This window comes from Triturus cristatus, chromosome 11 (genome assembly GCF_964204655.1).
Source record: "Triturus cristatus chromosome 11, aTriCri1.1, whole genome shotgun sequence".
Lineage (NCBI taxonomy): Eukaryota > Metazoa > Chordata > Amphibia > Caudata > Salamandridae > Triturus > Triturus cristatus.
Window position 1 is genome coordinate 125,156,630 of NC_140594.1, and position 15,284 is coordinate 125,171,913.

At 44.8% G+C, this 15,284-nt stretch overlaps 1 protein-coding gene across 2 annotated transcripts in view; it reads right to left on the reverse strand.

Annotated features, from left to right (window-relative positions):
* Positions 1-488: 488 nt before the first annotated feature.
* Positions 489-15,284, reverse strand: part of HNF1A (HNF1 homeobox A) — a 123,132-nt gene continuing 108,336 nt past the window's right edge. Inside the window, exon 10 of one of the 2 annotated variants that reach the window (XM_085636091.1) lies at positions 489-1,632. In XM_085636091.1, coding sequence (XP_085492217.1) covers positions 1,463-1,632 — 170 coding nt within the window. In that variant the 3' untranslated portion in view covers positions 489-1,462. The remainder of the gene's footprint in view (positions 1,633-15,284) is intronic. The other variant, XM_085636090.1, reaches the window with a different exon arrangement.

The following is a 15,284-nucleotide window of genomic DNA, read 5'->3' on the forward strand; positions in this document are numbered from 1 at the left end:
GCTCTGTTCTCATTTGTTGTATGTACACGGGACTCAATACAAATGTCTCTATAGTACCTTCTTGGATGGGATCAGAGATTAAAACCTCTGGCTCCTCTTGAGCATCTCTAGGATAGATACCGAATGTATGTCTTTGTTTCCCATTCTGTCCTTGGTGGGATGTACTCCTCAGCAATGTTTTTAACAGGACTTTCATTTTTCCATCCTATTCTGGTATCTTTGACTTCTGCTAACCATGCACCTCTGGTGCATCATAGATCTTTATTAGACAATATGTGCCCCAATTCTTTTTTTGATTTACTTTTTGTATGAATTAGTCCCACTCCTTTAGACTTTGCTCATCTGATACATATTTGGCTTTCATTGGATGCAACACTGCCCTTCATTGTGTCTCTTTCACTTTTTTTGTGGGAATTGATCCCACTCCTCTGCTGACGGTGGTTCTCTGGTACATCTTTGGCTTTCCTTAGAAGGTGCATGCCCCCCTTCTTCTTTTTCTTTCTTCTTTCTTTTTTTTTTTTAGGCTTTCACCTTCCCAGAACTGGAACTGTGCAATTGTTCTGTATTTCTTTGGTGAGAACAGGTTCCCTTCTGTGGCTCTAAATGTCTTTAGATGACACTCTTATTCTGGTGTATCTAAGGATTCCCTTAAATGGAAAGTTTTCCATATTTTTCTTTTTTCTCTGTGGTTTTTCTTTGATTGGACATGTCCACCTATTCTACTGTCACTGGAATTTCCTAGATAGAGCACGTCTTTGCTTTGCTCTTTGTCTTGAGCAGGGTGTGTAGGTATAACTTTGATTTTGACATAACATTTAAAAAGGGTTCACTCTGTCTATACCTCTGTGAATGTAACAAACCACCCTGGGTGACTCTTCTTCATTTTCTTGGACATATTCACCTCTGTTCGTGTGTTTTCTTTGACTTTCTTGAGCTAAACCTTTGCATCTGGTCCTGCGTCGTCTTTTTGTCCTTCGGCTGGAACATGTCGTTCTTAGCCTGGCTTTCCATACTTGGCGGATGCCCCCAGAGTTTGGAGTCCATTTGAAATTCCTTGTGTTGGACTGGTCCATCCATTGCCTGTGTTTAGCTTGTCTTGGACGGAACCAAAATCACATTCTCTTTCCCTTTTTGAAAACATCTGATTGTTCTGGGTGTGTTTTCTTCTTATGGATGCACTTCTATACCCTTGCTACCGTGTCTTGGCATTTCTTTGGTAGGGCATGTTCTTCCTCTTCTTTGGAGGAATCCATAGCGTTAGTGTCTCAGTGGCTTCCTGTGAACATGTCCTTGCTTTCCAGCATTGTCCCAGGATAGCAATGCCCCCCCAGCACTTGCCTCTGTTGCTCTTTCTTGAAACAGGAATGTTTATGCTTGCTGGGGCTACAGCTTTAAAAACTGGAGGCAGTGAAGCCCTCATTGTCCACACTGTATTTCACCAGGTTATGGTGGATTGCGCCTGTCATTGGCTGGAGGAAGCCATCTGTGTTGATATGTAGGCCTCTATGACACCCTGACTCGCAGTCAGCAGGTGGCTATGGCTGTGGCTGTGGCTGTGACTGTGGTTGTGGCTGTGGCTCTGGTTGTCTGGCGACTCTGAACTCTGGTACAGAACCAGGTTTCCGGAGGACACTGTCAATATAAAAATAGAAAATGTAAAATTAAATTGGGCACAATTTATTGTTGAAAGTGATTCCTCCTGTCTTACTGGCACATCGCATAATAACTGAGATACCATCCTGTTCCCCCTACATCTGGCTTTATAATTGTAATTGAAGTGGGGAGTCCGTTCTGTCTCATTACACTTCATCATTGATTAGAAAACTGAAAACCCATCCTGTCTTGAGATCTATTCTCTATCACCAACCACTGGTCATTGAGGGCACCAGAGACACTGTGCTGGTGCCTCCACAGCATCAGTAATGCTATTTTGTCTTCCCTACCTCTGATCCTTCCTAGAATCAGAGGTACAGTTCTATCCTAGCCACTATTTCTTATTAGTGCCAGAGATTCCATTGTGCTGGGCTTTCCCCAGGGTGAGAGGTGCAGTTCCACCTTCCCCCACCGGTGCACCTTCATAGCACATGGAGTACCATTTTCAGCTTACCAGTCCCTAATTCTGCCGTGGTACCACAGTGCGAATTGGTTCTCGTCTCAATTAAAGAATACCACAATCTAAACTATGTCCCTCATGACCATTTGTTTTCCTTAACATTTCACAAGAGCCTGGTACCTGTTGCATTATTGTAGTGTTTTCCTTAATACAGCCCCACACTGAGCAATCTTCACCTCATCCGTGACGCCGTGAACCTTGGCTATTACTCTGCATGCAGCAGTGATGCCCATTTATCAGTCCTGAGCCAGCATTATCCATGGCTTCCACCCATACTCTGACCATTGCCCATTTGCCGCATAAAATATACACCTGACACTTGTCACAGTCCCCCAATAGATTAAGCAACTGCAGTACACCTTGCCGACTCTGTGACCCCATCACCTACACCTTTTCCACTTTAAAATACGTCCTTTGTCTGATGACACTTTGCTACTATCCTGCCCTCCATGCACAATTCTAGAAGTGGTGCAAACTCTACCCCTTGCACCATAAAAGTTTTTTGTCATATTACACCAGCAATCTTGGTTTTTCGTTGATGATCTCCATACTACTTAAAGTGTTTTAACACCATATTCAGCACTGTACGCTACCCCCATTGTTCATCATTACATGATACTAGAAGTTCCAGCCCATGCATTCATGGCTATACACCAGAAGAGGAACTCTCTCTACATGACACAGAATGAGATAGAACAGTCAGTCCCACTCTCTCTGTGAATTCACCTGTTTACCCAATACATAATCTAAAGTACTAACTGGAGATCATGCAAGTCCACGTCACGTTGAACCAAGACTCATTCCATCCCTGGATACCAGGACATGGCTCAATCTCAAATTGAGGCCTGGCTATACTCTGTGCAACTAAATTATTACTGCCAACTCTCGCCCATGTCCTAAAGTTTCTACATTGAACTATTCTTCACTTTCAAAAAGCTTGGAATAATAACCATAGCACCTTGGTACTAGGTTAGGTTGCAAGGAATAAAGCTCTAACTCTTGGCCCACACTTACCTTTTCACTATAGAGGGTCGCAAGCATCAATAGTAACAACACCCTGCAGGCAGGTGTCTTAAACTGCATTCTAACCCCACTTGGGGCTGGCTTTCATGTTTTAGTCTGACTGATTATCGAATGTTGCATATTCAACCATTTCACCTGCCACTCTCTGCCTCGCATACCATTCCAGAACACATCAAGTTCAAATCACTATGCATTGTATAAATTCACACCATTCTGAGGCTGCACCTGCTCTACACAAAGCTTGTACATGATGATTTAGGAGGTCATAGAAACCTGGAAAAAAAGTCTGTACTTGTGCCCATCTTTTGGAACAAACAGCATCTCTAACTGAAAAGACATTTTTCTCATGACATCCTGGAAAGAATTTAAGGTAATTCTTTTCTCCACCCACGTGCTTCCCTTTAAACCGCTCTTTCTAATTGATCTCAGTCCCCTCATAGGTATGGATAGCCGACTGTACTGTGTGTTACTGTTGGAATAAGAACACCTTTGGAGCATGTGTGGTTGTAGATCCCAGTGTTGAGATCAGACATTTGCAAGTTGTTTTCATCCAAAGAAGTGTTTGAGTCACACAATGCAGATGAGCACCAACTCAATGTTAGATTGTTTGTTTTCACCATCATTTGAATGTACAACATAAGGGCTCAGAGTCCTTTGTGTTCCTTACACGTTCTTTAGCTCCACATGATTTAAATTTGACACACAAGATACAGAAGAGGAATCCACTTTTCAATGACTCTGTGTTGCTCTACTCCACTGACTACCATCGGAGGACTGCAGATTACTGTTCGACACCCCAGTCACCAGGTACCTCCCTATAATCTTTGGGACTTGTGAGTCCTTCCTCAATGACCGGCACTAAAGCATGCAAACCAGAAGGAGGTTCTGCCATGCCCAAGGTGCAACTCCAAGTATCTGTGGTCCTATCACTAAGATATATTCAACCTCTACCTCTCCCCAGCCAAGACAGTGCATCCTGTGAGTCCTGTGGAATTGCACCAACATCCATCCCACGAAACTCTGGACATCTTTGGAGAAGAGAATCCCTTTGGTGCCGAAGAAGGTGATGCAGCAGGTCGGTCTGGAGTCCGGCAACCCTGCAAATTCCCAGTCCAGAGACATTATCCTCAAGTGATTCAGCACACAAGGAAGAAGAGGATGTCACACCAATGTTAAATTGCTGGTCCTCAAACCAAGACGATGCCAAGAGTTGTAAGTTCCATGCCTGTCTCCAAAAGACATGTGGCTAAACCAAGCCTGCACCAGAAGCCATGGTAGAGTACAGTTGCCGTGGAATGGGCATCTAGACCCATGAATGGACACAAGAAACAGCAGCTTCCTGGGCCTCTTATGCTTTAGTCTGCACTGAGAAAAATCTTTGATGTTGAACAAGCCTCTACCGAAGGGTGCCTCGCTGGCCATCAAGCCCATCACGTTCCAAGGGTATCAAGCACCCACCCTAGCACCTGAAGTAGACGGCAAAGAAACTAACTAAACCTGCACTGAAGGTCCCCTCAATGCTGTGAGTTTTTTTTTACTGCCGGATCCAAAAGAGTCGGAGGAACTGATTCTGCAGGAGGAACTCAACAGCAGGCAGAAGTGTCTCATGCACCCTGTCACCTGGAAGATCTCGGCGAAACCACAACTGCTGAAGTCCATAGAGCTACTTCCTTATAAGAGTTCTCCTTGTAGATGTCCGGAATAGCTGTGAGTCTCTAGAATCTCCAAGTGTCATGCCACAGGAATACAGTCTGAGCCTGCAGTACAGCATTAATACAACCATATGCAGGCTCTGAAGGAACAGGTAGATGCAAACTGGAAAGGCTTTTTACAGCAGAGCTCAGGCCATAAGGGTCAGCCATTGGTTTCAGTCCTGGGCTATGAGAGGCAGTGGACAGCCGTTGCTGGATCTCATCCGCTTTGCACTCATTTGGCATTCCCACTTGTTTGTTGTGTTTTTTACTTCTTTCTTCCCACAGTTCCCTCTGTAGTTCGCTCCCTTTTAGGTAGGGCTCTACCTATCTTCCTTTCCCTCTGCTCCCCTGCTGTCGCATCATACTAGTCGGTTTCTCTATTATTTGGTCCTCACTCAAGATTTAGAGTGATTCACACTTGTTAGAATGTGTTGTGTGCCTTTGCTATAGCAACTCAAAGGTCTAGCATGTCTGGATGATATTCTGAGAAGTGCTAAGCTCCTTTGCCATCAGTACCTTGCCTGTCTTGCTCAAGTTGCCCCTTTTTAGGTCTCGACCTGACGTGAGCAGCACATGCGCTGCTCTCGTCATACGAGGGCTTCTTGGAATCAATACGATTCCAGAAGTCGTGTCTCAGCTCCTCCGCTAATTTCTATTGGGGTGCGTCATTTACCGTCATAGCTTATGCTAAACGGAGACTTCTAATTGTACATGAGACTATTTAGTCCCTCCTGGTTGCCACCCTGTCCTCTTTTGGCCCAGCCCACCGGGATTGGATCGTTTACTTGCGGAGGGACACGGCCTCCTTCAATTACTCGGTAAGCGCTATATTTGTTATTGTTTGTAAGTTACATGCTCGGACCGCTTTCATTTTAGGGACCGCAAGCATTCTATATTTTTTTTCTTTTGTTCTTGGATGTTGAAACACACAAGAGGAAAGGAGGGAAGCTCCCCCCAAGATTTTAAAAGTAAAATATGTATGTTTTAGTTGGTTTGTGTAGTGGCTGTTACGATACTTTGAATAGGTATTGGGTAGTTATTGTGTGTGCTGTAATCGAGTGGCAATTTTGTGATGACCAAGTTTAGTTTTGCGTGCATTTATGTACATAAAGCACAAAACAGACAAGAACTGTGTACTTGAAACAGCATATCTTACTCCGTGCAGCAGATTCTAGCACTGAGTGGGGATATGTCATGACCAAACAGAAGTACACATCTGGAACAAGATGGCTTAATCCATTGGGCGCTTGCCGCTGAGAAGTGCCGTTCTCGGAGGGTTAGGACTTTGACTGTCAACAAGGCTCACTCAGCCTGCCATCCTTTGGAGGTCAGCATATTAACTGCTAGTAAATTGGATAACAGCAACACCGGTTATTTATAGCACTTAGGCACAGCAGACCTGCAGTATGAAGTGCTATATAAAAAAACAAATTATTATAATTATTGGGCTCCAGCCGAAATGAGCTTCCGGACAAACAAGTTCCCAAGCGTCCAGAAGGCAACCTGTTACGAGCAAAACAATAACTTTATATAAATAAATACGTATAATGTAAAAACTAAAGACCCTTCTCAACGCTAGACAAAGTTTGAATGTAAGCTACACGATAGTGCAAGCACTGCTGTGTGATGTTTGCAACACCCCTTACAAAAGAAAACGTGCTAGATTAAAGTTACGCCAACATAAAACAGAATGCATTCCGTACTTTACATCCAGTGTACACTACTTTTACCAATATATTTATATGCATGCGCTCTTAATGAAGTCAAAAGTAGCTGTTTCTCCCAGCGTTATGTTAATATTGACCAGGTTTAGAAAACGCACCCTATAAAAAGTTTTCTTGCTGTGTAAATACACAGGTGATACATTCCAACCCGAAAGTCAAACCTGTCAATTTAATAATAGCATGTGTTAGGCCTCCGTTATTACCACTAATTATAGAAAGTGCCCAGGGATGCGCGCTCTGGGGTACCCGTCTGGCACCGCCACTGTGAGGCCCATGCTCCTAGGGGGGCACTAATTCAGGCTGGAGCTGCCAGATCTGCACCTCGGCGGAAAACTGCCCCTAAGGCCACGACGAGGGGATTGCCTACTGTCAGGGTAATGACTGCTCAACATACACCGCTGTTCAGACACCAGAATCCGTCTGTAACATAACATCCAAACACACAAGGAGAGGGGCGTAACGCAGGCTTCTGTAGCTCTGCGGCAGGGGTGGGAGGCGTCAGTGGGCCCCCAAACCTTAAAGGGGGAATTATTCAGTGAATATCTGTGCGATACAGGATCTCGGAGCTCCCTCATCGCATTCTGCAGGTGCGCCCCATCATTTTGCGTTACACCACTGTATTGTACTGCAGCATTTATACAGTAGCGCTTACTACCCCTAAATGGGGCGCTGAAGCGCTTGTGCACAAGAACAAGTAAACTAAGCACATGGAACACAATTCACAGGTAAAGCACTGGTACGAGGCTGCCTCCATTCAAACAAAAAAGCAAGAAACGAGGAGGCAGGGCTCCCACAAGCACCAGGCCAGGATGCCTCAGTGCTGGATAGATTTCAAGTGTGTGGAGCGAAAGGAGCTCTCACGTCCACTCTGCACGAGAGGTGGGCTTGTCAACCAGCTGAACACTAAAATCCAGTCAAGTTTTCAGAGCGACCAACACAGATGTATATAGGCCCTTATGTACTTATGGCTTTGCCCATGTACAGGATGTAGCAGCCCTACAGTCTCCTTTGAAATTCACCAGCAGTCATTTTGTCTCTTGTGCATTCACAGTGGATCTCCTAAAACAACTGCTTTTTACTGTCTGCTGGGCTCACATACCAGAATACTAAGTTTAAAGAGTCTCCTGTAAAATTATTACATCAGAATACAGACCACAACAATATATTGAAAGTAGGTATAAAAGGTACATAGAGCTTTGCTATTCTCAATTCCACATCTCCAGATCTTAATGATATTAAACAGTGTTTAGCAAACCAAAAGTTTGTGGGTGACTCAGGATTGGTATCAGAGGCTTATTACACAGTTCAAAAAGAATTACCCAAAAATTCACAATGGTACTTTTTCACAAATAAAACCTATTTTGGCAAAACTTATTTGGATGATAAAACCTTCCTGAACTAAAGTGATGAGTGTTATTGTTTTTCTCCAGAGAGACGGTCAATCTATGATTGCACCTTATAAATACAAGTTTAACACCCAAATATAGCAATAAGCAACAAAACGGTGACTAGTCCCGCTCTGCCAAGGGCCCTTAGTGCGCAGCAACACGTGTCACTGATTTTTAGTAAATAGTGAACCGGTTGAGCTATAAACACATTTTTTTTGGTTAAAATCAGCAGCTTATGTGGCCGATGCTTGACTGTGACTTTTTAAGGTTTGCTTGTTTTGTAAAAGTGGTGTTCGCTGATTCAGTGTTGTAGCAGTAGTGCATGGTCCCTTAATCTGCCTCATATTTTAGGCAGCAGGCCTCATATTTATGATTTATACTGACTATAAATGCTGCCGTACCAAGAGCAGCACAGCCTCGCTGCACAGATCTGCGGAGCCCTACGCAAAATTACATTTTCCCGTTTGAGTGCTCATATTTCCCTAACAAGGGCTTTTGAGGACACTATTGTTATATGGCCCCCTTTTGTGGTCATTTGTTTATGCAGGCCGTAAGGCAGCGATTTTCAGTGGACTTAGTCAGGGCCGCTGGAATTATGCAGCAGGGTTGGATAAATTATGTGGCAAGCAAAGGCAAATTATGCAGCACATTTTTGGAAAGTATCACTTCATTATTTCGACATTTCTAAACTTGTTAACACTGTCTGGGCATTAGTTGCAACTCATTAGTACCACTTTAACACCCAAACACAGCCATAAGTTACAGAATTATGACCAGTCAACCTTTACAAAGGATCTTCCACTGCGCAGCAACACCTGTTGCTTTGTTTTTAATAACTTTTGAACCGTTTGAGCTCGAAACTATTTTATGTTAAAATCTGCATATTATGCAGATGATGATGGATTATGTGGCAAAAGTAGAATTATATGAAAATCGCTGCAGCCGTATTATCACATCATTCCAGTGGACCTGGCCTTGCAGTAGCTTTGAGCACAACTTCACTGCCAGGCATCCCTGCCACTGACACACATGGTAGTGCTCCGCCCCATGTGTGACGTCTGACATGATGCTATGCTCCACGTTGAGCAGAGCAGATGGGTGACGCACTGGAGGACATGCAAAACACCACTTTTGTTTATTTTAATTCTGTGTTATTTTAAACTTGAAGATCTGCTACAGTTGGTAAGTAATATACTCGAGGAAAATTTCTTGACAGAAATGTGCTTGAGAATAAACTGCCCACAATGATTTACAATAGATTTGCTATGCAATAGGTCTTGCATTTAAGCGAGTTTAAGCTATTGGATTGTAAATGACAATGCCTTTTATTTAAGTTTTAAAAACCAAAACATTAATAAAAGGCATTGTCATTTACAATGCCAATAGCTCAAACTCGCATAATTGCGAGACCTATTACATTGCAAATGCTTGTTTTCTCTAGTTCTCGGATGTTGAAGTGTTTCTCTGACCCGCTTCTCTGTAGTATTTTTTAACCTCGAGCCATCCTGCGTTCTTTGTCCTTGGCTTTATTCTGTCTGGTCCCCTGATTTAATTTGCTGCTTTTATTCTGAAATCGGCCTGACTTGCCTGTGCTTTCCGAAGTGTCAGGAACTTTGTCTAGACTGGTTGTTCTTCCCCCTATCCACCATACCCTCCCTTTCCCCCCTCCAACACCATATGCTCCACTGCTCTATATTCAAATGTAGCCTTCAAGGGTTGCTAATCTCCAAATAAATGTATTAGGAGGGGTGTAACACCACACACACTTCCCCTCCCCCCTCGAAGCTACACCCCTGCTCATCTGCACCAGTGCTGATTAACGCCGCCACTGATTGTAATCGCCGTGAACATCCCGATATATTAATTGTTATCTGGCAGGTAAGGGACGTTCATACCATGAGTGTTCTTAATACTGCTATGGTTCATTCAAACAGCGTTGTGTCGCATACCATCCAGTTACACATGTATTTAAGTTTCAATTTTAAGAGTTGGTTATTCGCTGTCGAAAGCATCAGTGGTATTTTCTGGAGAGTGGGGCCTCTAAGATCGGCGCCTCTCCTCGGTAAAGTGCTAAAGCAAGCATTGGGTGTGCACATGAATTCAAATAATCACTCGGATAAGTGTGGTAATGTGTATTCATTAAGCCTTTGACTTAGAATGCAATGAGCTCGTGCAGCAAGAGACGAGTGTTCTCTCTCTAACATTCCTTTCTGTGTCAGTTGCTCCAGATCCCCTTCTTATATGGATGTACTTATTTAATAAACCCTCTTCCTTGAATATACCTTGGTAAGAGTCTTCACTACAATAAGGCTCCTTGGTAATTGCTGTTTCGTAAATAACGTGTTGATTACTGTTCTATAGTTTAATGGTACTCTGTTTATTTGCCTTGGGAGGATGAAATTCTAAGCCTGCTGCACCTACCAATCCTCTCTACTTCTATCTGCGGCCCCACGCCTCAAATCTTTCGTGATGCAGTTTCTTTCCCTCCCAGATTGCTTACTCTCCGATCCCTCCATCCAACATAATCGAGTAAATGGACTTAAAGTATACAAAAAAGAAATTTACCACTCGAAGAGGGCCGCCTGCCATATTGGCTTTGCTAAGTCTCTCTACAATCCCCCACTCCCTGGGAAATTGGACAAAAATGAAAAACTTAAACAGAAATTCTGAAGGCAAAGTGGTTCTGTTATATACCGGAATCAAAAATGAGAAAAACGTAGCAACGTGATATTGCCAAAAACCTCTGTAAAGCGCACTTGTGGAAAGCCAGGCGCTAACTCTCGTGTGCAGTTTGTTTTATGCCTGGTCTCATTACACAGTTGCACGTGCACAGTGGACTAGATGTTCAAATAACTCATGTTTATGGCTAGAGCATTCTTTGCATCTCCCCCTTGTCCATGACTGGTTGACTTTGTTTTCCATTTATATTTCCTGCTCCTGATTCGGTGGCTTTTCCCTGTGTTCTTGGGATTATCCCACCCTTGGACCATTTAGGTTTCTCCAGGTTTTTGATTGGCTGCGTGTATTCTTCCACTGCTGACGTCAGTAAACTGTTTTTTATGCATATTTATCTGGCATTACAGCTTTTCAGAGTACATGTCCTGCTCTTTCCTCTCTCACCCTTTATTCTTTCCCCCCTCTGCCTCCCCAAGTCATTCTCCCATTTCCACCACACACTCCCACCATATTGTTCTGGATTAGATTATGTCAGGAGTGTATGTATTGCTGAATGGTTTGTCTTGAGCAAGTGGAAACACCTTTTTGTGTGGGACTCAAATGGGTCTGCCCTTCCTCACACCCAGGGGCGGCTCCTCCATTAGAGCGGAGGAGCGTCGCTCACTGCTTTCTCGCAGTGGGAGAAGCAGAAACATAAAATGGTATTTTAAATACCATTTTATGTTTCTGCTTCTCGTACTGCAAGAATGCAGAAGTGTATAACGGGTTGGGGCGGGCGGGTGAGGGCGTCGGGGAGGAGTGGCTTGCCCAATGCTGTGGGCCCTGACTGTGGCCGACCAAACCAGTCATGCGCACTTTGGATTTTCTCTATGTAGGCTGCAGCCTACATAGAGAAAATGGCCTCCCATAGGCGCCCTGCTGGGCGCCGTCCTCCCCAATCACAATCACCCGTGTGCAACTTGCAGGTTGCTGGTTCCAAAGCCAGTAAGATAAATCATAGGCGAGTGTAATGCCACAAGTATCAATCTCACCAAGACAACTCCCTGAATTGTAACCTAGGAAGTGTGCTCAACCGGGCGAGTCCCTACAAAGGAAATATACATCCTGCTGATAGAACAATTATATTGTATCAGGCTACTCATTATTATGGACACCAACACCAAGCAAACAACAAGCATTAAAAATGCAATAGGTCTCGCCTTTGATTAAGTTAAAGCCATTTGCTTTGCTATTCAATACCAATTAGCAAAGCAAATGGCTTTAACGTAATCAAAGGCAAGACCTATTGCATTTTCAATGCTTGTTTTTTGCTGCAGGTCATTGAGGAACGACTCACATTATTTTCAGGTTTTTTAAATACCACGCTGAGAGTGTACTGTCTTAGGTAGTGAGGCAGATTCTTTGGAGACTCGGCACAGAAGAAGTACAGGGACGCAAGCCCTCTTCCACCAGATCATAACATGGCCTATCATGAGGTCATCCACAGGGCAGCTAGACACCACAAAGTGGACATGCATGTGGTGCCAAAGGAGGACTTCCTAGTGGAGACTCTTTCCAAGCCTGACCTTGTGGTCCTATTTGCACCTATACTCAAAGGCATGCTTAAATCTGCCCCAGATAATTTTAAGGAACCTGTAAACACTAAGGTGGTAGAGAGAGAAAGTACAAGCACTCATCCAGTGCCCCCCTCCCCCTTATTTTATTGCAGAAGCCAGTTCTCCCCCAGATTCTTTAGTGGTTTACCCCGCATGCAAGAAAGCCTCCACCCAAGCCACAACTATGCCCATCTGCATGATGGAGTAAAACACAAGATGCTGTGGGCTGGACAGTAGCAGTAACTACACATTGGTGCATAGCCAGTTCTCTCATAATCCTCTTCAGGGACCACGGTTTTCCATAGGAGGAGATACAGGAACTCCTCAAACATCCCCTAGATGAGTACAGAAAAAGGGGAGAGGAGATAGTGTCCGAAGGCAAAACTGTCTTGACTGCCAACATTTGTTGCACGCTCTATGCTGCGGACACAGCCCACAGAGGTGTTAACAGCATCCTCCTCAGAAGACATGCCTAGCTTCGCATCTCTGGGTTCAAACCCAAAATTCAATAGCATCTCCTCAATCTTCCTTTTGACCGGAAACATCTCTTTGGAGAAAAAAGACACCGAGATTACTAAAACCGTGGATGCCCTGCAAACTCAGCTGCAGGAGGCACTTTTGTTTTTTTGCAAACAGCCCAGGAAAGGAGTCTAAAGCTACATCTGTAGACCCGCTGCAATCTTATCAAAGATAGCAGCATGCCTTCCACCAACATGCGGGAAGGGGGTTTACCAAGGGTGAGTAAAGAGCAAACATCAGGGGAAAGGCTAGATGTAGCGCTGGTAAAGATTGTTCCACCTCTAATCAATGACCCTTCCCCTATCACACATCTGTCAAGAGAAGAATACAGTTTTTTCTCTTTCACTGGGAGGAAATTGCATTCAGAAAAGTGGGTTTTAGCAGTGGTTCATCACAGCTACTGCAGAGAGTTTCTCACAACCCCACCCAACATCACACCCCATAGACACGTCCTCAGCCAGGACCATTTCTGGGTCCTCAAGGTAGAGGTACAGGTGTTCCTCAAATAAGGGGCAATAGAGGTGGTGCCTCCGTATCATCAGAGAAAAGGATTGTACTCGCCCAGGGTGTCAACGAAGCGCCAAGCACTGGTGGCTGCACGTGTGTGAAGAGGAGATTACTCACATCTTCCCCTATCACGTCAGTTGGCTGATGTAATGCTGTGGCAGGCAGCAGTGCCTAGCCTGCATTCAAGTAGAGATTTCCCTGCTTCACAGCTTGGGATTTGCCTTAAATGCTGCAACGGGTCTACCCCTTCCTGGTATCTGTGTTGAATGCAGTTACAAGAGAAAGACTACTCCAGCCACCAGAGGGAGTTGGGATTCCAGCAGTTTCTGCCTCTTTTCATCCCAGTTGTTGGCTCACAGTACAAACCGTGATACAACTTTTCGGAATGATGGCTTTGTGCATTTCCATTGTACCTCACACCTGGCTCTACATGCACCCACTACAAGAGCCGAGGCAGAGGTCACAAGCAGAGGGTCACTGGGAAAATCTAGAGTTGGTGAAGAAAAGCATGCACCTTTGTAAAGATGGAATGGCAACAACTTGTAGGGCAGGGCTTTCTCACACCCACTTCCGTAGGTGACCATTACCACCGACTTCTCCTTCAGAGGCTGGTGTGCACATCTCCACACCATGACTGTGCAGGAGATATTGGACCCTCAACAGCCAGGGCACCCCATGAGTTACCTGGAAGTACTGGCCTGAAGCTTAACCCTTAAAGCCTTCTTCAAGTTCACCCTGATCAAGACAGACCGCATGAAGGCCATGTATTACCTGCTGAAACAGGGTATCATGCACTCCTTCCCGCTCTCTACACTAACGCAGAGGATTTGGCATTGAACGCTTCAACTAGTCCATGAATGGGAACTTCACCCACAAGCCCTACATAGATATTTCCAGAATTGGGGCGCCTCACAAATAGACTGGTTACAACCCCAGGAAAGACAAATTACCCCCACTTTGCCTCCTGGTACCTGCCTTCATACTCCATGGCCAATGAACTATGGATGAACATGATCTAGGGTCACAATTAAAGGTCAAAAGGGCCGCAAGTGACCCCCGGGACATACTTTGATTATCACTGTCCTACAGTAGGCATACCTGACCCTCCCCCAGGAAGGCATGACCATTATGCAGGAGGTGCGCAGGCCCACCACATGGGCCTGTTATGCTGCGAAGTGGAAATGTTTTGTCCATTAATGCCTTTCCAAAATCTAGACCCTCTGCAGGCTGAGGTCGAGCACATTGTCTGCTGCCTTTTACATATGCAGGAATCGGGCCTTACCTCCCCGTCAACACCCTTCCCCTCGCTGCTGTAGGGCTCTACGGGAGTCATACCTCCTTAAATACCTCCTGCCCCAAGTGGAAGCTCAATATAATCCTCACGAGGCTCATGGGGCCACCCTTTGAACATCTACACTCCTGCCCCCTACAGTTCTTTCCTTTCAGGTAGCTTTCTTAGTTACCATCGAAGAAAAAAATGCTTGCAAATGTTCCAGCTCAACACTAGATGGCAGGAGTATGCAGAGCATGTGACTCTATGGCACTATATTCTACAAACGGGTGCTTTACAGAGTAATTCACATTTTCCTTTCCTATGCTTTGTAAGCAGGTAGGCAGACATGCCCTTTAGCATTTGTTACCCTTGCATTGGCTTCCAACCACTTTTATAAAATTCAACTCAAACATAACCTGACGGTTTGGCATGTGCGCTCCATGATCTATGAAGATGGCTCTTCTGGTCTTAGTAAAAGAATTCTAAACCATGAAGCAACACAAGGCCGGCCATTCCGATGCCACCGCTCCCTGGTAGCACACCGGCCGCACCTCTGCTGCTGCTGCTGCTTCTTGTGTGACCAGAGCTAGAGCTCTCGCCCACCCTACTGCGGCTCCTCCACGACACCGCAGCCATCATGTCATGTCCGCTGTCACAGCAACACCGAAGTTACTACACAATTGCACTACATGGGAATCAGTATTTAGTTTAACAACAATTGTTTTATTCAGTAGCAGGACTCCACCAGCAGGGGTTTACCTCTGCGTGCTGT